The sequence below is a fragment of the Molothrus aeneus genome, chromosome 12 (genome assembly GCF_037042795.1).
Source record: "Molothrus aeneus isolate 106 chromosome 12, BPBGC_Maene_1.0, whole genome shotgun sequence".
In the NCBI taxonomy this organism is placed as follows: domain Eukaryota; kingdom Metazoa; phylum Chordata; class Aves; order Passeriformes; family Icteridae; genus Molothrus; species Molothrus aeneus.
In genome coordinates, this window is record NC_089657.1 from 17,122,803 (window position 1) to 17,147,216 (window position 24,414).

A 24,414-nucleotide genomic window follows, 5' to 3' on the forward strand; every position below is an offset into this window, starting at 1 on the left:
CTGATATTCCAGCCTGGCTTCAGCTCACCTTGAAAGGTCAACTATTAGTGTTGTGCTCAGTCTCAGCTTTGTTTGTATCTCCCTTGTCTCCCTACCTGTGGCTATCTCAGGATGCTGTGCCTCCAGAGCAGCAGGAACATGGCTGTGTGCATGGAAAAGCAGGAGGATCTTGTTTTTTGGGAGAGGCTGTATGTCAGAAGAGGAGCTGAGAGTGCTCTCTGATGGTTGTGGTAACTTGCAGTTAAATCAAAAGCTGAGGCACAGAGAGTAACATGGCCAGTAGCCTCTGCCTGTTGCAAGGTCACTGTGAGTTGACTGGCTGTCTTGGGTATCTGAATTGATGTGCTGATTGGATTTCCTATGTCCAGCCAGGTTCCCAGGACTCCTAGGATGAGGCTGCTGTGAAGGACTGGTGGATCCCCTGCCCGTGCTGTGGTGCCTGCGATTGCCCGTGATCCCCTTTCCAGCTGGAGCACCGTTACCAAGGCTGCTGGGAAGAATGACTGTTGGATGCCTACTGCAAGCCCCTGTCCTGGGGAGGACTTGGCTCCCTGTGCTGCTGCTGGCAGCCTCTGCTCACTGCCACTGGCCCAGCGAGCCGGCAGAGGTGGTTCGGGACTGGGAGAACCAGCTGGAGGCCTCCATGCACTCGGTGCTGTCGGAGCTGCGGGAGGCGGTGCCGGCTGTGGTGGGCATTCCCGACAGCTCTGCCATGGTGGGACGCTACTTCAGAGTCTCCATCCCCACGGATTTAATTGCTTCCAATGGAGAGGTTGTCCAGGTGAGAAACACCATTCCCCAAGGATTGGTTTTGGTTATATTCATGCAGGATCAAACAGGTCTGTGACCGAGTTCACAGGGGCCTTAGAATGAGGAAAGAGACGAGGATCTGACTCCATGTTTCAGAAGGCTTGATTTATTATATTATGATATATATTATATTAAAACTATACTAAAAGAATAGAAGAAAGGATTTCATCAGAAGGCTAGCTAAGAATAGAATAGGAAGGAACGGTAACAATGGCTTGTGGCTCGGATTCTCTGTCGGAGCTAGCTAACTGTGATTGGCCATTAATTAGAAACAACCAGCATGGGCCAATCACAGATCCACCTGTTGAATTCCACAGCAGCAGATAGCCATTGTTTACATTTTGTTCCTGAGGCCTCTCAGCTTCTCATGAGGAAAAATCCTAAGGAAAGGATTTTTCATAAAAGATGTCTGTGACATGGGTCACCCACTAACAGGCTGGGTCATGAGCCTGGCTGGGAAGCAGCCTTACAGTTTTGTAGGACTACAGGAGAAGGATTTTTATAAAAAATTAGTCTCATCTCATTGCAAAGTTTCTCTCTTCTGTAACAGAGAAGACTTCTCAGGGATGACTAATTGAGTTTGTTGGCTGTATTTAAACCATGAGATGCTCTGCCCCTGGAATGATGGGCACATTCATGAGGAGATCCTGCTGTGGGATCTGGGGAGCCACAGATTCCCTGGGACTGCTGCTCAGGCTCAGGGAGTTTGCTTCACTGTGGTAACAAAACATTGCCAGACAGACAGAGCCTGTCCTGCCAGCAGGGCTTTGGGCTACCTGCGGCACTGTCTCTCCTGACCTTGCCCCTAAGTCCCCTTGGGAAAGATGGTAGCCTTTCCCCTTATCTGACTTAAACTCGTACAAGGCACTGCAAGGACCTGAAAACTGAGTTTTGGAATCAGTCCTGAGTGTAGAATAGCCCAGAGGGAGGTAGGGACATGGCCAAACACAGGTATGCTCATTCTTAGTCCTTTCCTGGAAGGGTTTGCTTGGATCACATGGAATTCACAAAATTTTCTTCTTAAAAAACAGAACTGCCTTCCAGTCTCAGGATTTCTTTTCAAAGAGCATTGTAAAGCATTATAAAAATACAAGCTTCTGGTGTGTCTTAGAAGATCAGAGGGAGAAGGAGAGCAAGTCAGGAGCAAGTCTGACATCTCAGTTTCTCCTGGAAGGCAGGTTTGGTTTAGCTCTGTGTACAGTCCCACAGTTATCCCAATCCTGATATGTGATCCTGCTGGCTCCAGCAAGGGTGCCAGACCACAATGTGCCAGGGTGGGCAGAAAATCTGAAGAATGCAGCTGTTATGGACAGAGGGTCAGACAGGGGGAGGAGGGCAGTGGGTGAGCCCCTGCCAGAGGAGTCAGGGAAGGGGCCAGGCTGGTCTCAGTGCCTCTGTGCTGACCCATGGAAAGGTCCCTGCCCAGCCTCACCCACAGCCTGTGCTCAGAGCGCAGGGCACCTGAACAGCACCAGGCTGCCAGAGCCTGTGGTGAGCCCCAGATCTCATGTTACAGAAATGATAACTTTGGGTTGGGATTTTGCATCCAAGTGGCTTGTTCGGGTGTTGTCTAATAGCTGCTTTGATGGCAAGAATAAGTGTCAGTATTTATATAACACCACAGCTTCCTCTGTCATCTTTTCCTGGCACAAAAGTCATCTGTGATAGCTCAAGTAGCTGCAGGAAAATATTGATGGATTATTTCCACCCCACCTGATGGCTTCAAATTCTGCCTCTGCCATGTAGGTGTGAGGTGTGTTGACCAACACCAACACTCCTGAAGAGCCTGGAGGGGCCTGGGCTCAGCAGGACCCAGCAGCTGCTGGTTGTGTGGAGTTCAGCAAACTCTGGGAGTGATTTTCATGCTTATCCCTGGGTTTACCCGAGTGCATGTAGCATCTGTTCACCTTGAAATTGATTTTAAAAGTGCAGCAGGCTCTCACTTAGCTGCTGTCTCTGGAAGGGCTCTCCTTGCAGAGAATGCATGTTGGCTGCTGAGCACAGCTGACCTTTGCTATGGGGATTTGATTCCTGGCTGGTGAGAATTGCGTAGGCAATTTTGGGTGCTAGGATGCATTTTTGTTTTACTGGTAAGTTTCAGGGCAGATTGCTCTGGTCTTTTTCTCAGGCTGCCTGGCATTTCTCAGCTGGAGCAGTAAAGGCATAATACTTGTGAATCTTAGTCTCTGGTGTACTTAAACCCTGCTAAGAAATAATAAGGACTTGTGTGCCTTCTGAGATGGAGCAGGGTTTACAGTGAGATGTGGTTACCTGTATTTTTTCCTTTTAAATTTCAAAGAAATTGTCTACAATATTTTATTATAAAAAAATTGCTGACAGTTCCTGTCCCCAGACTCCCACTGGAGCCTGGAGAAAGTGTGATTGCTTAATTTCTAGATGATTCCCACTGATTATTCCTAGGATTGTGGTGGGGATCGCCTTGAAGCTCCTTCTCAGATCCTCTCCCTGCTTGTTAGCAGATTCCAGCCAGCTGTAGACAAAATACTTTTATCTGCAAGCTGGGTTGTGGGATGGAAACAACGCCAGGCATGTGCAGCGTGGCGGAGGAGTGCCCCGCAGGCACGCACTCCTGCACAGTCAGGTATGTGCTCCTGGGAGCAGCCCCCAGCCTTTCCCTGCCACCCCCAAAGCTGCTGAACAACAGGTGAGGGTTTTATGGCTAAGGACAAAAGCAAGTTTATTTGAATGTGCTCAAGCTGCAGAGAAAAGAAGTAAAAAACTACCATGTGTCTTAATTTCAGAGTGTGTTTTCATGTTGCTCAGGGCCGGCTGCCTGCAAGGCACTGGGGCCATGGTAACACCCTTCCCCTGTGCCTTGTGTTCCCAAGCAAGTGCCTTGGTCAGGCAGTATCATGTCCTCTGAAAAGCAGCTGGAGCTTGCAGGTATTCCAGCTGTTGGATTTGGCAGCAGGTCAGTCCAGATGCTGTCCTCTCACTTCCTCACTACAGCAGGGCTTCTGGCTGTAAGACTGCTCTCCTGCTGTCTGGACGTGGCTGGGAATTCAAATTCCTTGCTGTGGCTTCCTAGAGGACATCTTGCAGCCCTTTCTGTCACATCTGACACCAAAACATTGGTATTTTTACAAGGTTTGGGTTAAAACAGCCAATTTCCCCATATCATACAGCCCCCTTGCCATACAGACAATGTGTGGGTGGGTTGCCACTGGCTCCCACTGGCTCCTGGCAGATGCTGGCTAGGACAGAGCAAACATGGGCATTAGTGCTGGTACCTTCACCAGTCATCATCTCCCTAACCCCATTTCCATGAGGGCTGTGTGGAGTCTGACCTGTTACCTCTCAGCTGTGTCCTGTCAGAGAACAGATCAGGCTCCGGTCAAAGACCAGTTGGATTTCCTGTTCCTGCCACTTCCATTTGAAGCTGCTCCAGAATTTGGCTGCTCTGATTAAAAATGCAGCTTCTAGCCTAAATTTAGTGATGGCTAGAAATATTTATATGTGCTGCCCTTTAGCCTAAATCAATTCTACCTTCATAATATTTACTTCCCTTATGTATTTATAGGTGACAGGCATATTCCCCATCTTGATTTTATTAGGTTAAACAAGCCAACCTCTTTAGTCTTTCTCATAAAATAAGCTTTCTTTCCTTCCCCTAAGCTTTGCAGCTGTCTTCTGCACCTCCTCCAGCTTGAGTTTATTTTTCTTATGTTTGCATGACCACAGTGTTACAAAACATTCCAGATTAAATTTTACCAGAACCTTTTATAAAAGCATCAAACTTCCTTTTCTCTTCTATAAATATCTTTGTTTGATATATCCTACAATCGTTTGCTTTTCCATGTCTGCTTTGCTTTGGTTTGGACATCTTCCTATCAGCTGAAACATCCAGGTCTGTAGTTTTTGCTGCTTCCAGTTGTTGAGTCCCAGAAGAGGACAAAAGGTGAGGTGCATGATTTGGTGTGGTGGCTGTTGCCACTACAAACATGGCTCTGCACTCATCCCACCAGCCAGGGTATGCTGTCCCCACAAGGACACAATGCCCACAAGGAATTGAGCCCTTCCACAACCTGATTTCCTAAGTGCATGTACTCACAATACATAGAGACACTTAAATAACTTTTATTTAAAGATGGCTCTATAAAGCATGCTGGAAGGAGAGAAACTCCTGGTGTGTACTGCTTCCCAAGGCACATCCCTGCCAGAGCAGGAGATTTGCTGTGTCTTCCTTGAAGGTCGTGTAAAGCTGCTGAGCTGGCTTCAGTCCTGAGAGTGTTCACTGGGGGATGGATGTGCATGGGTTTGTAGCCAATGCTACCCCACAGAGCAGATCTGCATGGGTTTGTAGCCAGTGCTGAGGAGCTCAGGTGAGCACAGATGAGCATTCCCAGCTGTGTCTTAGCCCCTCATTCTTTTTTGGTTTGAAGTGCATGGTTTCCACAGGGCTTTGTGGGGAAGACAGGTAAAACACACAGCAGAGGCCCTGAGAAGCTGTCTCTGTAAGCAAACACAGCTGGTGGGAAAGTGATTAGAACAGAATTCACTCAGATTAATTGCACAGTGCAGCTATGGAGTGGGTTTGGAGGTTATCAGAGGCTGCATATCCATCTGGGGAAAAGGGAGTCTTGCTTTCACAGAATCACAGAGTTGTTTAGGTTGGAAAATACCTTTTAGATTATCCAGCCCAACCATTAACCCAGCACTGCCAAGTCCACCACTAAACTTTCCAAGCAGGAGGCTGAGTTTCCAATGGTTGTTCTATTTGCCATCTGCTGAAGCAGCTTTTATTGAACAGCTTTGCTCTCATCAGATGTCAGGGACCTTGATTTATAAACAGGATCCACAGAGATTGGGTTGCAGGAGTCCTGACATGGGTATCGACTGTCAGGGCTGTGCTGCTCACCTCAGTCCTGCTCCAACCCCAAAGCCAAGGGCTGGATGTTGACAGCCAACCTGCAGTGCCAGGACACAGTTGCTTTCAGGGAAGAAAACCACAAAATACTGAGTTTTGGGGGTTTTTTTCCCTCTTGCACTGATCTTTATTTCAAAGCATTTTAACTGAATGTGAAATTTATTAAAGTGGCATTTCTCAAAGGAAGAAGAGAAGCAAAGAGCACTCCCGAAGGGCTGTGTCATCAAGCTGGGTATCTTAAAAGGCTCTCTCTGTCAAGGCATTTGAGCTTCACCTCCTCCCTGGGGTCCCTGGTTTTCTTGGACTAACTGGGAGGTGCAGCAACAGCCGCTATTTACAGGCGAGCACACGGGGATAAATGGCAGTGCCTGGAACAGGTCCAGGCAAAGGAAGACTTGGGCAGGGTTTTGCTTGGTTGCCACGCTGCAATCTGAGTGATAAGATGAGCTGATAAGATTCCTGCGGGGAGGCTGAGGGGGCTTATCTTTTTCCTGCAGGGAGAGACCGAGTCAGAGAATTTGGCATTTTCAGTGCACGCTTAGTAACAAACTCTGAATTTGGAGGAGTGGAAAATGTGACTCAATCTAATTATAAACTGGCTTTTCAGACGGGCTGGGAAGTTCCTTGTTTTGTCCTGCTCTTACAGGTTGTTGCTTTGAGCATCCAAGGAGACAGAGGAATGTGACAATAATGAGAATCCTGCGAAGGAGCAGACCTGAGGCTGCAAGATCTGGTCTGCCTTTCCTTGCCATGCTCTTGAAAGCCAGCTTTCCAGCAATCTGCTGATGGGAGGAATAAATTGCCAGGGCTGGTTAGCTGTGCGGTGGCAGCACTAAACCCCCAGCACTTGGCATCCCTGCTCTGTGGTATTTTTGCTTCCCTTTGGCCTTTCGCTTATAAAGAGTGGTGCTGAAAGAAGAGCCCGACCAAACTTTTTTTTTAAAGCTGTTTGAGGCTTTTCCTGCCCCGTGCTCGCCCCCTGGCCAAGGGACAGAGCGGGGTGTGGGCAGCCCGTGCTGACCCCAGCCCTGGCGCGGGCGGGCTGCGCCTTCCCGCTCCAACAATAAGGCTAAACAAATCCTTCCAAGCTGCTTGCATGGGCCGATGAAAGGAGGATTTCTTGGGACACTCAATGTTTTGTAGTGACCTCCCAGTGAAACAGCTGTTGTGTTCCCTTGCCCAGGCAGAGTGGGACGCTGAATGGTGTCCTTATAGCCAGCACAGAGGCACAGCTGGAAAAGAAGCCGTCATGGCAGGAGTATGCAAGGGTGGCATGAGCTGGGCGTAGCTGCTCAGCCTGCACCTTTGCAGAGCATTTACTGATGGTAAAGGAGCTGCTCAGACAAAGCCCAGCTCGTGTGGAAGGCAGGCTGAGCCCACATCCACAGAGGAGGGGGGCTGCTTTCTGTGCGTGAGGCTTCACTCGCTCCTTGAATGGCTGGAAAATGCAGATTAGCAGGAGACACGTAAACTTCCCATTCAGCTTGTCATGAGCACATAAAAGCAGAGCAGCTACTTCAAGTAGCTTTGCTGCATAGTGCTTCCGAGGCTGAAGTTTGAATTTGAAGATGAGGGCCAGGACCAGTGATGTGGCCTCTGCAAGCCTTATTCCCCCTTAGCTCAGTTTTCTGGGCTGGGTTTGATTTGTTTTTCTAAAACAACTGCTTCAGTGCATGGAGACATACAGGAAGGGCTTTGCAGGGCTTTGGCTGTGACCAGAATGTGGGGTTAGCTCAACCATCCTGACCTACCTGTGCACAAAGGAAGCACCAATTACTGGCTGTTCTTGTATAGCTTTTGGTCTCTGAACAGAGGTGGTGAGCTCCTGCTGGCAATGAAGGCTCAGGTCACCGAGGCTGACGTACTTCTGAAAGCCAGTTGAGTCTCTGGGCTGTTTTTAGACTTGCAGGGGCAGAGGCATCTGCATGAGATGTCCTGGAGCAGCTTGTTTTGTCCGTGAGTTCCTGGGCCTTTTTTGCAAGGTACACAGCAGCCCAGAGGAGCAGTGTCTGCTGAGGATACCCAAAAACCTTGGCAGGTAGGGCAGTCCCTTCCACAGGGAAGCATCTGTGTCGCAAGTCCTTCCTGCTCGCTGTGCCAAGCACAACTTTGCTGTCTCCAGCCTGAGCTTTCCCATAGCACAGCACTGCAGCAGCAGTGCCCAGTGAGCAGAAGGCTCTGAGAGGTGCCCATCCTCCCTGCACCACTGTTTTCTGGACCTTATGTTTCTAGGCATGGCCTGTCTGGTGTCCTAGTTTGCAGTTCTGTTGTGTTTGAGAAAGGGAGGTGGTAAGTAAGGTTGGATGCTCCTTCACACGGCCTCTCCTGGATGCACACAGGCCAACCTCCCTGGCAGGGCTGTTCCTTGGGGCCAAAGCTCCACAGATTCATAGAATCACAGGATATTCACAGTTGAAAGGGACCCACAAGGACCATCAAGTCCAAGCCCTGGCCCACCACAGAACAACAGGAAGAATTGCCCTGTGTATGAAAGCTTTGTCCAAACACTTGAACTCTGGCAGCTGTGGGCTGAGGGCTGTCCAGCCCCTGCCTTGCACCATCACATTCCATTCCAGCCTCTGGGACCTGCCTGGGGCTGTGGTTCCTGGACAGCTTGGTGTGCAGGCACAGTGCAGCCTTTGTGCCAGGTGAGGAGTACACCTGATGGATCCACAGGCAGAGCCTGCCTCCCAAAACAAGGACTCTGTCCTCTGAGCTGGAGCCTGCAGGCCCCATGCCCATCACTTCTCCTGGCTCCTGTGCTCATTGCAGTGCCCACAGTTCCAGCAGCACTGGGGTGGATCTGAAGCCAGTGTCCCTCCCCCAGCTTGTGAGGGACAAGGCAATGAGAATCTGCCTGCCCATGGATCTCATTGGGGCTGAGGCTGCCTGTTGCTTCTGCTGCCAACACTGCCCGTGCTGCAGCATTAGCAGGGGGTTTAAAATGAAGCTTGGGCTTAGGCAAACAGCTTAGGCTTGACTCTTTCTCTGCAGTTATATTTGCATTTGAATTGCATTTGAATTTCCATTTTCTTCCCCTGCCTGCTGGTTAATTGCTTGCAGGAGCCTGAGCCTGCAGACTTGGTGTGACACTGGCTGGGTCAGTCAGTTGGGCGCAGCTCAGCTCAGCTCACCTTCTGGAGGGCCCAGCTGGGATATTCCTCATTGCTGGCCATGTGTGTTGGGGTGATGCTGAGGGAGTCTGGCTACAGTAAATTGCCATCAGTAATTACACCCCAGATAAAACTCTGGCACAGGGTCTGTCTCTCAGCAGCTGCTGGACACAGGGAGGGGAAGGGGACAGTGGGAGATCTGGCAGAGCTGCAGGACTGTCCATGCTGACTCTGCCCAAAAGCAGTCCTCTGGGGGTTTTTAGGACTCATTTGAAAGGAGCTGAGTCCCAGCTGCTTCTGCTGCCTGTGTGAAGGTCTGTCAGCACAGACAGGGGAGATCCCACTGGGTACTTCCAGGACTGGGAAGATTTCATAGTAGTGTGCAATAGTGGAGACCTGTGGCAGGATCCTATGGTTCCTGTCTCCTGGCAAAGGGCTCGTTGTCTCCTTTTCAGGGGATTCATCAGGAGAAGGACTAAATACCTGGAGGATTAAAGGGAACTCTTGTAAGTAAGAATGCAGTTTTTGACTGAATTCCCTCGAGGCAGCAGTTTTGCTCACTGCTCCTTTGCTTATCTTTGTCTTGTTGGCTACAGGGCTTTAGGATCCAAGTTTAAAAAAACAAGTCAAACTGAGCTATCTTCTTTCATGAACTGACTGCTCTTGGCTGGCCTAAAAATAACAGGCCATGTCTATCTGAAAGGATTTTGTGAACAAGGTCTTCAAAACCAGCCAGACCACTCACTGTATGTATTTTAAATCACAATCATGGCTTATTTTTTAATGGTCTTCGATACACTGCTAGGCTTGTGTAATCTTTAGCCAATAAGCATTCATTTACAATTGTCTCAAATAATGGGAAAACAAAGACAGCCTTTTTTTTTAAACTTGGGCAATGGAAGAGTTATTTTGAAACCAGACCCCTCGAGGGAAATGGCAGGGCTTAAGGCTGATACTTATTGCATACATAGAAAAGTGGAAAACTTTTAACATGAAAACTAGAGATCCCAAATCATTAACTATGTGTAGCATTAACAAATACCCTTTGAAGCAATATTTGAAGGAAACATTGCTGGAACAAAGTCCAGGTCTCCCTCCTCACAGTTTGCACCACTGCAAATGCAGCAGTGACATGGACAGGACAGACCCACGCCAAGGCTGGTCAGCATTTGTTTAGGAGCAAGTATTTTTATCCATCATGCTAACAACTTTATTTATCTACTCTAATCTTTCTGGGCTCTTCCTCTGTCACATGAACATGGATGATTTCTGCTATCAGGTCAGTAGCTGTGTTTAAAGCAGTGCAAGACATCGAATGCTTGTGACTTGTTGCCTTCTTGAAGATTTCCCAGGGGAGGCACAGGCTTCATAGGAGTAATCCACATAAATTTGATTTTCTTAATCATCTCTTGCAGAGCCTTTAGAAACAGTCCACATCTCCTCACAGGCTGAATACAGCTGAACTAGCTCAGCTCTTTTTAAATCAAGTTTAAGTGGGTTTATAAATGTTTTGCAACTGTCGCATCCCTGCTAGAACAAGTCATCCCAGTCAGTGATTGCTTGGCCTGTTTTTGTTTTTCAGGAGAGCCTAGTTTTTGGTGTGAATCTGTCTGGCTGCAGTTTCCTTTTCTAGCATGGGCCCTACATGTGAACTGTAGGTTAAAAATGGTTTTCCAAGCAGGAAATACTCAGATTGGCCTGTGCCTCCCTCACCATCATATCTGCGTGTGGGGTCAGGCACCTCTCTGAAGTGAGTTTGGCTCAGAAGTAGGAGCAGAGATGTCCGAAGGAAGAATCACCTTGTGGCATGAGACTGGGTAAAATACTGCTGCTTGTAGGTCTTCTGCTCAAGTCATGGCAGTGCCCAGGGAGGAGGCAGCAGCAGAAAACTCCCGCTCTCAGGAAAGCTCTGTGGAGTGTGTGATCCTGTAATTAAGGGCTTTTGCAGAGTGCACAGAAGGGGAAGATTTGTTCCAAATGTAGCCTAAAATTACACACTCAGAGTGAATTTAACCACTCACTATTAAAGTTTTTATTCTTCTTGATTGTGTAAGCCTCAATAATGCTGTGGCTTTGTCCTGGCTCCCTATGTTTCTGTTCCTTATGTGTGCCCAGCCCAGCCCTCCTCCACAGTGGGCAGGTTAGTGGCTAATTTTGGCACAAGAGGATAAAGAATGGAACCATCCAGCTCCTGCTACTGTAAATGCTTTATTGCACTGAGCATTGTCCTGGCATCTCAGTTTTTAGAGGGTGTGATGAAATGACACTTTTTTAAAGGAAGATGGGGGCAGGTCAGTGCTTCTGGCTGGGCAGGAGCAGACCCTGCCTTTGTTCTCTTTTGGAAGAAGAAATGCCAAGGAAGGACAATTTGTTCCTTTGTTCCTGCAGGAGCGAGGCTTGGCTCCCTGTGCCCAGCTCAGGTGAAGGGCTGCCTTTCCTTTGGGATGTCTGGGCTAAAAGCAGCTCCTGTTCTTGCAGTGGAGGAGGAGTGAATGCAGCCACAGCCCTGCCAAAACGCCCTGTCCTCTGCCAGACACGTGGGTACCCAGCAAGGCCAGGGGAAGGATGCTCACATGTTGGTGCATGGTGGCCTATATTGAGGTACAGGGCCCTTGGGACAGCTTCCTCCAGCTGGTGTAAGCAGGAATCTGAATTCTGTGCTCTGGGATATTGCTGGTGAGGAGTTAACTAAAGCTGTGCTGAGAGCTTTAAACTCTGCTCTATAAGCTGCGCCCAGCATGTGGCTCATGATGTGCTCTCCAGCTTGTCCAGGCTGGCTGAAACCCTCTGCAGCTCTTGCACAAAAGCTTTTTTGTGTTGCTCTTGCCAAAAGACTTTTGGGTCCTGCGTTATTCTGGCAGAGCTGTGCATCCAGACCCTTCAGTGTGCTGAAACCCACAGCGTGGGGGTGAGCCCCACGTGCTGCCTGGATCCTGCCTGCACCCAGGACTCACAGCGTGCCCAGCCCCGCAGCATCAGGCATCCTTCCTTGTCCATCCAGGGGCTTCCCCCAGCAGGACCTGCAGTGTGGCAGTCCAGCCCTGGCTCTGCACCTGCTGCTGGATGCAGGAATGCTCCTGCCAGGCAGGTTTCCTTGCAAAGCTCCTCTCCCAGCTTTGCATTTGGGTAAATTATGAAATATGTATAAGCCTCACAGAACTGCAGAAAACCAAAGCACCCTTTCAGGAAGAGAGCTAGAGCCTGGCTCTCTGTTGAACTGCAGTGAGCCCAGACCCTGGACCAGGCTGCTAAATGTGTCTCCATGAGCCCCAAAGCATCCTGTTTGCTCTGAGTGGCGGGCGGAGATGCCTCGTGGAGTTCTGGAAAGCCCAGCTGGTGCACTTGCCAAACGCCTCCGGGCCTGGGAGGTGATGAAGCTCAGGTTACTCACTCTGGAGTACCTACAGCCCCGGGAAATGTCACAGCCCACCGAGCTGGCAGCCTCACCCCTTCCAGCACACACCGAGCAGCTCTGGCTCCGCTGTGTAGAGCAGACAGTGTCAGCTGGGAGCTGGGGGAGCTTGGGAGTTTGCACTCACCTCAGCTACAACCCAGGGCAGGAGACAGAGTCCCGCGGGCTGGAGGAGGTAGTAAAGGGTGTGCTGGAGTCCTGAGGTGCCTGTGTTCTGAGACAGAGCCTTCCCTTGCAGCAGCAAATTATTACTGAAAGTGAAATCCTTCATTTTTAGCTGGCCTGGGGGTGAAGCCAGGCTGGCATGCTGTCCTGTGTGATGTGCAGCAATTCCTCAGCCCATGTGCCACATCCCTGTCTGCCCACATGGGCCATTACACTGGGTCTGCTCCCTTCCTTTATCCTCAGCTGCTGTTCTTCTTCTGGCAGGGCAGGACAACACCAGGTAGCTCTCAGAATTTCCTGCTGCTTGTTTAGAGCTGGTGTGCTCCAGCCAGGCCAGGGACTCAGAACCATAGTTAGCCAGCTCTGGCCCCTCTGGGTCATCCTGGCTCTGGGGACAGTGGGACAAGCTGAAAATAAGTGGAAAAAAATACATGTTCTGCTGAACTTGATGTGTGTAGGGTGGGCAGGGTGTGATGGGGTGAGGAAAGAAGCAAGATGGCCAAGCTGGGAGAGGAAGGAGTGGGAAGAGGGCAGTTGTTAGATCAGCTCTGCTGAACAGCATAACTTCACCCTCAGCTTTGTCACTGTCCCCATGACGTAAACTCCCCATCTGCCCTCAGAGAAAATGAACCACTTGTGCTTGGCAGTTGCACAGCAAGTGTTGGAGCACTTGCAGGCCAGGGGGCCTTGTGGGACTTTATGACCTCTTGTGGCTCCTTAAGCCCTTTGGGTCCGGTGCACCCTGCAGAGCTCATCCTTGCCAACATGTGGAGGAGGAGGCAACGGCTGCCGTGCTCTGGCCAGGATGTTCCTTCCCCAGTTGTTACACTTCAGATTTTTTCCTTTAATCCTTGAAATGAAGCGTTACTGCTGATAGAACCTGTCCTCGTGCTGTGCTTCTAAAAGCCTTTTTGTTTGTTTGTTTGTTTGGTAGATCTCCGAAGCTGGGAAGGATTCCTTGCCTTCTTGGTTGCACTGGAATGCGGAGAGCAGCTCCCTGGAAGGGCTGCCCCTTGACACAGACAAGGGTGTCCACTACATCTCGGTGACCACTCTGCAGCCCTTCCCCAATGGGAGCTATGTCCCACAGACCACGAACGTCTTCTCCGTGGAGGTCCACCAGGAGGACCACAACGAGCCTCAGTCGGTGCGAGCGGCCGTCCAGGACACGAGTGACACAGCGCCCTTCGTGTGTGGCTCAGAAGAGCCAGTCACCATCCTGACTGTCATTTTGGATGCCGACTTAACAAAAATGACGCCAAAGCAGAGGATTGAACTCTTAAACAGAATGAGGAGCTTTTCAGAGGTGGAACTTCACAACATGAAGTTGGTTCCTGTTGTAAATAACAGACTCTTTGACATGTCGGCCTTCATGGCTGGACCAGGAAATGCAAAGAAGGTGGTGGAAAATGGGGCCTTACTCTCGTGGAAACTGGGATGTTCCCTGAGCCAAAACAGCGTCCCCAACATCAGCAAGGTGGAGGCTCCAGCGAAGGAAGGAACCATGTCTGCCCGCCTTGGCTACCCGGTTGTTGGCTGGCACATTGCTAACAAGAAACCTCACCTGCCAAAGAGGATGCGGCGGCAGATCAACGCCACCCCCACGCCTTTGACCGCCATCGGGCCGCCCACCACTGCCGCACAAGAGCCACCCACCAGGATTGTCCCCACCCCGACGTCGCCCGCCATCGCCCCTCCCACAGAGACAACGGCACCCCCTGTCCGGGAGCCCATTCCCCTGCCGAGGAAGCCAACGGTCACCATCAGAACCAGAGGCCCCATTGTGCAGACGCCCACGCTGGGGCCAATCCAGCCAACCAGGGTAGCAGAAGGCACGGGCACAGCCACTGTGCCGATTCGCCCCACCATGCCTGGGTACATAGAGCCCACAGCAGTGATCACACCGCCCTCAACTACCACCAAGAAGCCAAGAGTCTCCACCCTGAAGCCAGCCACACCGTCCACGACAGATTCCTCCACGGCAATTACACGAAGGCCCACTCGCAGGCCCAAAACGCCCCGTCCAACAAAGCCCCCCAGCACAACCAGGTCGCCCATCTCCAAGCTGACAACGGCCTCTCCACCGTCCCGCGTGCGCACCACCGCCAGCGGGCTGCCCCGGCCCTGGGAGCCCAACGAGCCACCCAAGCTGACAAACCACATCGACAGGGTGGATGCGTGGGAGGGCACCTACTTCGAGGTTAAGATACCGTCAGATACCTTCTACGACAAGGAGGACACCACCACTGACAAGCTGCAGCTGACCTTGAAGCTGAAGGAGCAGCAGATGATCGAGGAGAATTCATGGGTGCAGTTCAACAGCACCAGCCAGCTCATGTATGGCATGCCAGACCACAACCACATTGGGAAGCACGAGTACTTCATGTATGCCACCGACAAGGGCGGGCTTTTTGCCGTGGATGCCTTTGAAATCCATGTCCACAAACGCCCTCATGGGGACAAGTCTCCGGTGAAGTTCAAAGCCAGGCTGGAAGGGGACCATAATGCAGTGGTGAATGACATCCATAAGAAGATCATGCTGGTGAAGAAGCTGGCTCTGGCATTTGGCGACAGGAACAGCAGCACAATCACAGTGCAGGACATCACCAAAGGCTCCATCGTAGTGGAGTGGACCAACAACACACTGCCCCTGGAGCCTTGCCCTCGGGAGCAGATCCGGACTTTGAGCAAAAAAATTGCAGATGACTCCGGCAGGCCGAGCCCAGCTTTCTCCAATGTCCTGCAGCCTGAGTTCAAGCCTCTGAATGTGTCTGTGGTTGGTTCCGGCAGCTGCAGGCACATCCAGTTTGTCCCCGTGACCAAGGACGGCAGGGTGATCTCAGAGGCCACGCCAACGGTGGCAGCAGGCAAAGACCCCGAGAAGAGCAGCGAGGACGATGTGTACCTGCACACCGTCATCCCTGCCGTGGTGGTGGCCGCCATCCTCCTCGTGGCCGGCATCATTGCCATGATCTGCTACCGCAAGAAGAGGAAAGGCAAGCTGACCATCGAAGACCAGGCCACCTTCATAAAGAAAGGCGTGCCCATCATCTTCGCCGACGAGCTGGACGACTCCAAGCCCCCACCGTCCTCCAGCATGCCCCTCATCCTCCAGGAGGAGAAAGCCCCACTGCCCCCTCCAGAGTACCCCAACCAGAGCATGCCGGAGACCACGCCGCTGAACCAGGACACCATCGGGGAGTACACTCCGCTGCGGGACGAGGACCCCAACGCGCCGCCCTACCAGCCTCCCCCCCCCTTCACTGCACCCATGGAGGGGAAAGGCTCCCGCCCGAAGAACATGACCCCGTACAGGTCCCCACCGCCCTACGTGCCCCCTTAACAAACAGGAGGCTCTCGGGGGAGAAGGGGCCTCCAGCTCCACACCGGTGCTGTCTGTGGGCCGGCAGCCCCCTCGCCAGCCGGGAACACGAAAGCCCAGCCCGCTCCCCAGCAGGCTCTCCCTGGCTGCGCCCGCCGCACCGCAGCGCTCGCGGGACTCGGGGGGACACTTGTTTTATTTTTGCCTAACAAGCTTTGGTTTTATTTTATTCATAGAAAAAAATTCTCGGCTCAAAGACGCCTTCCCGGCGGCTGGGCTTCGGCCGGGGCCGGGCGGTGGGCAGGGAGGGGGGTCGGGACGGGTCGGGCCGGGTCGGGAGGAGCAGGCAGCACTGGGGTAGCACTCTGGGTCTCCGCTGTTTGCCTTTAACACTAACTGTACTGTTTTTTCTATTCACGTGTGTCTAGCTACAGGACGTAACATGAAAGGTAGCCTAAAAATAATTAAATTCAAGGGACTTTCTGAAGTCGATGGTTTAAGTTTTTACATTTAATCTGCTGTTTACCTAAACTGGGATGTGTAGTTTTTGGGGAGGGGAAGGGCAGTGCTGTGCTGCAGGCGAGCTCCACGGGCTGGTCAGGGGGGCCAGCCAGCCCCTCCTCCTCCTCTTGTGGTGGATCAGCTTCTTGGTTTGGGGTTTGATTCTTTTATCATTTTTATTTTATTTTTAATCAAAGAAATCCTATCTTTCTCACGCATCATAAAATAATCATGAGTTGGGTCAGCCTGGCCTGGGGTGCCCATGGCTGAGCAGGGGGTGCATCGCTGTGCCGCAGAATGCTCACGGAAGGATGAGCTGAGCCCTGTGCCACGACCAACTTCTCTGCTTCCCAGCGAGCACCAGGGTTGGGGAGGGCGCTCTGAAACAAAACCCCCTCCCCATGGGGTGTTTTGATGAGAGTAGGGTGTGTTCTCTGTCCCGGCTGCTCCTTGGGACTGTGCAGGAATGGCCTCGCTGGCCTCACGCTGGCACTCCAGCCTGGACACTGTTGGAAAAGCTAAAAAAGTTTAAAAAAAAATAATAAAAATAAAAACAAAAGAAAAAAAGAGCGCCAGGAATAGTTAATAGTTAAAAAAAAAATCGGTGAACTCTCAAATCTAATTTTTTTACTAAATTTTTGATACAGACTCCGATTGTTTTATTAAAAAAAAAAAGACTTAAAAACCGGTGTGCGGCTGCCAGCAGTTTGTACGGGCTCAGCCCCCTCGGGCCGGCCCCGGGGGACCCGCCACGGTACCGGTACCGTCCCCATCCCCTCTGCTCCGAGCCCCGGCATCCCCAGCCGGGATTTGCCCGTGTGCGCCCCGGGTGGAGGGCTGACCCCGCACACCGGGGCCGGACCCGCCGCTTCACTCCGGGACGGCGCCGCCCGGGTACCGGGGTGGCCCCGGGAGGGCAGCGGGGGGGGATGCTCAACCCCCAGCTCCGGTCTCGGCGCCGCGGGGCCGAGAGAAAAATAAACCCGCCCGGGGATGCCGGTGCCGGTCTGGGGAGGCGCTGGGGTGGCCCCGGTGCGGGGGATGCCCGGAGCCAGCGCGGCCCCGCCCCCGTTCCCGCCCCCGTTCCCGCTCTCCCGTTCCCTTCGCGGCGGGGCCGCCCCGGGGCGGCGGCGGGGCGGCGGCGCCCCCTGGCGGCGGCCGCGGGCGGTGACGCCATCGCCCGGCCGGCCCCGCCCCGGAGCGGCGGCCGCGCGGCGCCGCCATGTCGGGAGCGGCGGGGCCGGGTCCGCCCGCCGGGCCGGGCCGCTCCCCGCTGCCCTGCGCCCCCCGCCCCGCCGCCCCCCTCCAGCTAGCCGGAGGGGCCGAGCCCGCACGGCCCGGCGTCGCCGTCATCGACCTCCGCTTCCCCCGCGGCGCTGCCGCCGATGTGAGTGTGGCCGCGCCCGCCGCGGTACCGGCGAGGGGGTACCGGGGTGGTCCCGTGGAGTCACGGGGGGATGCCGGGGGCGGTACCGACGGGGGTTGTGCTGGGGTGGTCCCGGAGGTAGTCAGGGGCCGTGCCGGGGACGGCGCAGGGCCGGGTGCGGTGTCGGTCCCGGGGCAGGACGGGGGATGCCGGGGGCAGCGGCGGGGCGGGGTGGGTGGGGATGCCGGTGTCGGCATGGGGAGAAGCCGGGGGCGGTTCCAGGGCAGAAGGGATGCCGTGGGCGGTATGGGGAAGACGTGAGGCGCGGTCCCGGGGCGGAGGGGATGCCGGTAACGGGTGGATGCCGGTGCTGGGGTACCTCCCTTAGCGATGCTGGGCGGGATCCTGGGGATGCAGTGCCCGTCCTAGCAGAGTGGGGGATGCCCGTGCCGGTCCCGATACGGGGCTGTGCTGGTGCGGGTACGGGGGCATGCCGATCCCGCTGTGGGAGGGGGATTGCCGGTGCCCGTCCCAGTACTGGGGGGAGGATGCTGGGGTCGGTATCGGGGGGGGGTGCCGGTGCAGGTACGGAGGGATGCCGTTGTGGGGCTGAGGTCGCCCGTCCCACAGGTGCAGGAGATCGTGTTCAGGAACTTCTACACGGCGTTCCTGAGCGTGCGGGTGCAGCGGCCCGGCCCCGGCGGCTCCCGGCGCTGGATGACCTGCCTGCGGGACCTGTGCCTGATGCCTTGCCCGCACACCGAGGAGGGCTCCCAGGACTACTTCTGCCTCCACCGGCACCAGGTCAGCATGTCCGGATGGGCCCATGGCATCACCCCCAGCTCTGGGGCTCACCCCTCTTTGCCCACACCCCAGGATGGAGGATGGCTCCTGCTCCAGGGGTCTGGCGCCCTTGTCCCACTGAGCCCCATGGCTGCCAGAGTCCCTGTGCCCTGCTCAGCCCAGCCAGCCCTCACAGGATGATGCTTCCCTTGGGCTTCTTCCATCTGGGGTGGGTTGGGGGTTTTGGGAGGATACCCCAAAAGCTGCCCCCAGTCAGTGCCAGCCCCTGTGGTTACACTCCCTGGCCCTTGCCCTGCAGATGCTGTGTGACGTGGACCAGGTGACAGCAATGCGGTTCATCCTGCGACAGCCCTCCCCAGTCTGGCTCCACTTTACCATCGAGGACCTGCAGATTTTCCCCCCTGGACAGAAGGTGAGCACGTGCCAGAGCTGCCCCACTGCCAGGCATGGGCAGGGGGCCTGGACAAGCCACTGTCCTGCTCTGCATTTCACCCTACAGCTCTGGGGAGCACACACAGGGATGTGGCTCCAAGTCCTTGTCCTTTGCTGGGGCACTTGGGATCCACTTGTGCTCAAGTGGTGCTGGGAAGGGACTGCTCCGACAGCCACTCAAAACTCAGAATTCCCTACAAAATTCTCTTCAAGGATAGAAAAGTGACACTTCAAAGCAGTATCAGTAGGAGTAGGCTCTAAGCCTCAGCACGCTGCCTGGTGTAAAGGATGGAGATAGGGTTGGGAACACTCTGTGTGACCCTCTGGATCTGTTTCAGAGTCCTCAGAAGGATTTTCCCTCCTGGCTCTCCCAGCTGACCCCTCCAGAGCAGCCAGCCAGCCTGCACGGGGTGAGTAATCACTACTGAGGTACTGGGGGAAGGAGGGACTCCTGTGGGGTGACAGCCATGAGCATCCATCAGGAGGCTGCCAGGCCCAAGCCTGCCTTGTTGGCTCCAGGCTTTCACCAGGAATAGCTGTGGAGCCCTGAAATAACCCGCCTTGTGCTAGAAGTAGTTTGCAGTACTAAGAAGAAAAATATCTCCGTGGGGATGTGCTATTTGAGGTGACACTTGAGTCTATTTGCCCTCTAGTCTGGGGATAGGAACGTCACCAAGGGAGAGGTGGGTGCACAGTGCCCCTCAGCCGACGGGTGGGATGCAATGGGATGGGACAGGAACAAGAACATCCCCGTGGGAGCAGTGGGTGCACAGCATGGTGCAGTGGCAGGTGGGATGTGTGGGAACAGGGACAAGGACATCACTGTGGAAGCAGTGGGTGCAGAGCATTGCTCAGGATGGGTGGGATGTGTGGGGACAGGGCTGGTTCCCAGTACTGTGCAGAGGGTGTGCTCTGGGGAACACGTTGCCCAGCCAGGACAGCACGTGGGCAGAGGGGCATCACAGCCATGGCACGTGTTTACAGATTGCCAGCCACATCTGCCTGGCAGATGGTGGACTTTGGTGGCAAAGTCCAGGCAGAGCAGGGCCAGGATGGGAGCTGGCTCGCCCATGGGAACCTGCTGAATCAACTGGAGGTGCTGCCTGCAGGAGGGTGGCACACAGCCCACACCTGCTGGGGCAGTTCTACTACTGGGCTTCCATGCTATGGTGCTCACACTGCACCAGCAGTGAGCCTGCTGTTCCCAGCTGTTCCTTGCCCAGCTGTGTGACAGTTTGGGGGGGCACCCCAGTCCCTTGCTGATTGCTTGGATCACGTTCCCCTTGGCAAGGAGTATCTGGGGCAGATGCCAGAGGTTGCCGAGATTGGCTCTTCCCAACATCACCACGAGGCACCCCTCAGCCCAGTGTGACAGAGCTGTGCCCCCATGGGAGTTGTGCCCCAGCCAGGAGAGCTGCTGCTGAGCCCATACATCCCACCTGGCTAAAGGTCCCTGGGGTGAGCCAGCCTGTGTGCCCAGGATTCTGCACCCAAGTCCAGGGAGCGTTGCATAGTGAGGCTGTTGGGAAACTCTGAACTGCGTGATTAGGTTTTTAATGATTAGCCAGCAATCAGCTTTCTGTCCTCATCCTGGCCACCTGCCAGCAGAGGTGGGCTGTGTTGGCACTGCAGCACCCAGAGATCAGGGTCACTCACCCATGTCCCCAGTGGTTTGTTTTCCTAGAGAGGGGCCCTGCTCACCTCATGTTGGGAAACCACCAGCAGGTCAGGAATGTGGGCACCATCACGTGCCTGGCTCCCTGGGAGGCAAAGCCATACAGCCACACCACTGCCCAAACCTGGGATCATCCAGCACATCCGGGCCATCCCTGCTCCACAGCATTGTGCCCACTTCTTTCCAGGAGCTCCCTGATCCAGAGAAGGTGTCGTCAGAGGTCCAGCAAATGTGGGTGCTGACAGAGGTGATCCGGGCTCGCCAGGCAGCTGGCCGCATCGGGCGCTTCGACGTGAGTCCCACCGCCCTGCTGACAGGGACCCTGGCCTTGCCACATGGCTCAGGAGCCCTCCCAGAGGGGCTGGAGCATCCCAGCAGTGCTGTGCAGACTCTGACAGTTGCTCTCTTTCTCAGGTGGATGGCTGCTACGATGTCAACCTGCTTTCCTACACCTGAGCCTGCTGGTGCTGGTGCCAGCTGGGGAGAAGTGCCCCTTCCATTCTCCCGGGGCCTGAGTGGACTCCTGCATTCCCGCCTCGGCCATTGACCCCGCGGGGCTCCCAAGCCCTCCCTGTGTCCCTTCCCTGACTCCCTCTGCTCTGCCCAGCAGCGAGGGACAGCGCTGCCACTCCAGAGACCCCTGGGAGCCTCTCCTGTCCCGTGGGCAGAGCCCGGACACTGCAAGGGGGTGCGGGGGGACCGAGGGGTGCGGGGGTGCTGGAGGGGTCACCACTAAAAGCTGCTACGTTGGCCCTGCCTGTGCCCGCCTGTCTCTGGGGGATGAGGGTGGCCGTGCCGGCAGCCCCGGGGAGGCGGTGCCGAGGGCGGGCCGGGCCGGGGGCGGGGGCCGGGGCCAGGGCCGGGCGGACTCCATGTCCCAGGCGCCCCGGGGCCGGTCCGAGCCGTGCCGGGAGGGAGGAGGAAGAGGAAGATGCTGCGGGCGGGCTGCCGCGCCGCGCTGTCCCGCCGCCCCCCGGGCTCGGCGCCGCGGAGAGGGGCCGGGGGCACCGGGGCCGGGGAGGAGCGGCTGAAGCAGACGCCGCTGGATGCCCTGCACCGGGCCCGCGGCGGGCGGATGGTGCCGTTCGCCGGCTGGAGCCTTCCGCTGCACTACGGGCAGGGCCACCTCCAGTCACACCTGCACACCCGCCGCCACTGCTCCCTCTTCGACGTCTCCCATATGCTGCAGGTAGCGGGGTCGGGATGAGGGGCTGGAGCAGGGGGGCGGTCGCGCCGCCTCACAACCCCCCCGGCCCCTTGCAGACCCTGGTGTACGGCCGTGATCGCATCAGGTTCATGGAGAGCCTGGTGGTGGGGGACATCGCCGAGCTGAAGCCAGGACAGGTAGGGGGCACTGGGCAGGCACCCGGCATCCGGTGGGGTCGGAGGTGCCCGGGATGCCCTGGGAGGATCCAGGCAGCCTGCCAATGCTGCCGTGACCCGCAGGGCACGCTGACGCTGCTCACCAACGAGAAGGGCGGCATCACGGACGACCTCATCGTCACAAACACGTCAGAAGATCACCTCTACGTGGTGTCCAACGCCGCCTGTGCTGACAAGGACTTGGCCATCTTGAGGGTATGGGGCTGCCTGAGCCCCGCGGGAGGTGGGGACAGGCAGTGGGAATGAGTCCTTCTGCCTTTTGGTGACACCGGTGTTGCACGGGGTGAGGTGGCCATGGCCACGCGTGGGGCTGGCACTGGCCTGGCCCCCGTGCTAGCAGCCACTGTCACCCTGGCAGGATAGAGCGGCGCAGCTGCAGGCCACGGGCAGTGACGTGCACCTGGAGGTGTCAGACAATGCGCTGCTGGCTCTGCAAGGTAGTGGGGGCCCCAGACGGGCCTGCCCTCCTCCGGGTCCTCTCCCGGTGGATGTCACCGCCCTCCCCACCTCCTCCCCTTCCCTGGGCACTTCCAGCCACCTGCCTCCCCAGGTCCCTCCATGGCACGGGTTCTTCAGGCAGGGCTGTTGGATGACCTGGCCAAGCTCTCCTTTATGAATAGCATCTCCACGACCGTCTTTGGTGTGCCGGGCTGCCGGGTCACGCGCTGTGGTTACACCGGCGAGGATGGCGTGGAGGTACCCAGGGAACTGTGCCAGCATCCCCACTGCGGTACCAAGGCAGGGGAAGGCTGTGCCCCACTGACCCTGCCTGTGTCCTGCCATAGATCTCGGTGCCCGCGGCGCGGGCGGTGGAGCTGGCCGAGCAGCTCCTGGGTGTCCCCGATGTGTGGCTAGCAGGGCTGGCAGCCAGGGACAGCCTGCGCCTGGAGGCTGGGCTCTGCCTCTACGGCAACGACATCGACGAGACTGTCACCCCTGCCGAGGCCGGGCTGATGTGGACTCTGGGTAGGTCCACCTCCACCTCCTCCTTGGGGCAGGCAGAGCAGCAAGGTGTCCCCAGTGGGTACAAGGGGACCAGTCAGGCCCCCTCAACCCCCCCCCCCACCAACCCTCACCCATCTCTACCCTGCAGGGAAGCGCCGGCGCATGGCCATGGACTTCCCTGGTGCTGCTGTCATCATGGCACAAGTGAAAGAGAAGCCAAGGCGCAGGCGTGTGGGGCTGACATCGGTGGGACCCGCCATCCGGCCCCACATGGCCATCCTGGGTCCTGAAGGCAGGCCTGTGGGTAGGTGGGGGCAGGAAGGCTGGAACGGGCAAGACCTTGAGCTGGGGCCATGGCATTGACAGGGGCTGGCCAGGCCCCATTCACCTCCCTGTATCCTCACATCCCAGGCACAGTGACCAGTGGATGTCCCTCGCCCTGCCTGGGCAAGAACATCGCCATGGGCTACGTGGAGGCAGCGCACAGCCGGGCTGGCACCGAGCTCACTGTCGAGGTGCGGAAGAAGCAGCACCCTGCAGTCATCACCAAGATGCCCTTTGTGCCCACCCAGTACTACATGGCCAAGTGAGGCCAGCCCATGCTGTGGGCACAGTGCTTCCAATAAACACCCTGTCCCGTTTCCCCGGCCTCCTCTCTGGTTATGGTGGCAATGCAAAAACAAGGAGCAGCAGGTGGGCACAGCACTTTAATGGTGTTGGCAGTACCCAGCTGGCGGTCCTGGTGCTGCTCACTCCCGGTGTGTCTTCATGGGCTCTGTCGCGGGGCCATCCCTGCAAGAGAGAGGCAGCGTGAGCACGGCTGGGGCAGCACCGGCACAGCACCCGGGGAACTGGGGCAGGCACCGTGCGGGTGGGCAGGCCTGGGGGCCTTTATTGGGCCACACTGCTCTGGGGTGCAGCTGGGCGGGGTGGGGGGCTCAAAGGTCGGGGGCACAGCTTGGGGGACACTTGTCAGAAGCCACAGCTGGGGGGGGGCTGACTGGGGCCGGTGTCGCAGAGGCCCCATCCGGAGCATACCGGGCAGGCGAGCAGTCACTGGCTGTACTGGTGCAGGGTGCAGCTGGGGGGACGCTCACCGGGCTGCGCCCCGAGAGCGCTGGCCGGACGCGGGGGAGGGAAGCCGGGCAGGCCCGCGGGGGTCAGCGGAGAATCAGCGGTTTTGGGCCCGGTAGCGGTCGGGACTCACCGGGGCGGGCAGTGCCGCTCGGCGGCGCCGTTGCGTCCCGCCGGGCCGGCGGGGGACAGGGAGTGCGCGCGGGGCCGGGAGGGCGAGGCGCCGGGAGCGGTGCCGGGGGAGCGGCGGCCGGAGGGGCCGGTGCGGTAGCAGAGCGCGGCCACCGCCCCGCCGTAGGCGCGCCAGGCCAGGCGGACGCCCAGCAGGCTGATGCCCAGCCAGAGCAGCAGCAGCTGGCACAGCGCGGCCCGCACGTCCTGTGCCGCCCACTCGGCCGCCAGCTCCCGGCCTAGCGCGGCCAGCGCCCGCCACGGCGGCTGCCAGCCCGCCGCCACCGCCGCCATGGCCGCGGGGTACCGGGCGAGGCTGCCGAGGGGGCGGAGCCTCTGCCCGCCCTCGCCGC

At 56.2% G+C, this 24,414-nt stretch overlaps 4 protein-coding genes across 4 annotated transcripts in view; 3 read left to right on the forward strand and 1 right to left on the reverse strand.

Moving 5' to 3' along the window:
* The window catches only part of DAG1 (dystroglycan 1), a 50,098-nt gene extending 33,901 nt beyond the window's left edge, over positions 1-16,197 (forward strand). The window contains exons 2-3 of the mRNA XM_066558223.1: positions 369-781; positions 13,323-16,197. Of these exons, the coding sequence (XP_066414320.1) occupies positions 500-781; positions 13,323-15,731 (2,691 nt within the window). The 5' untranslated portion in view covers positions 369-499 and the 3' untranslated portion in view covers positions 15,732-16,197. The remainder of the gene's footprint in view (positions 1-368; positions 782-13,322) is intronic.
* A 1,236-nt stretch (positions 16,198-17,433) lies between these two features.
* On the forward strand, positions 17,434-21,246 carry NICN1 (nicolin 1, tubulin polyglutamylase complex subunit). The gene is made up of 6 exons (XM_066558128.1): positions 17,434-17,598; positions 18,208-18,381; positions 18,680-18,793; positions 19,152-19,223; positions 20,676-20,780; positions 20,903-21,246. The coding sequence occupies exons 1-6, from the start codon at positions 17,434-17,436 to the stop codon at positions 20,942-20,944; spliced, it is 672 nt and encodes a 223-aa protein (XP_066414225.1). The 3' UTR covers positions 20,945-21,246.
* Positions 21,247-21,404: 158 nt separating this feature from the next.
* AMT (aminomethyltransferase) lies at positions 21,405-23,457 on the forward strand. Its single transcript, XM_066558174.1, has 8 exons — positions 21,405-21,677; positions 21,752-21,832; positions 21,935-22,066; positions 22,230-22,308; positions 22,422-22,567; positions 22,657-22,837; positions 22,965-23,120; positions 23,228-23,457. The coding sequence occupies exons 1-8, from the start codon at positions 21,420-21,422 to the stop codon at positions 23,404-23,406; spliced, it is 1,212 nt and encodes a 403-aa protein (XP_066414271.1). The 5' UTR covers positions 21,405-21,419; the 3' UTR covers positions 23,407-23,457.
* A 48-nt stretch (positions 23,458-23,505) lies between these two features.
* On the reverse strand, positions 23,506-24,379 carry TCTA (T cell leukemia translocation altered). The gene is made up of 2 exons (XM_066558176.1): positions 24,024-24,379; positions 23,506-23,608 (listed from the first exon to the last, which is right to left on the reverse strand). The coding sequence occupies exons 1-2, from the start codon at positions 24,353-24,355 to the stop codon at positions 23,566-23,568; spliced, it is 375 nt and encodes a 124-aa protein (XP_066414273.1). The 5' UTR covers positions 24,356-24,379; the 3' UTR covers positions 23,506-23,565.
* Between the last annotated feature and the right edge of the window lie 35 nt (positions 24,380-24,414).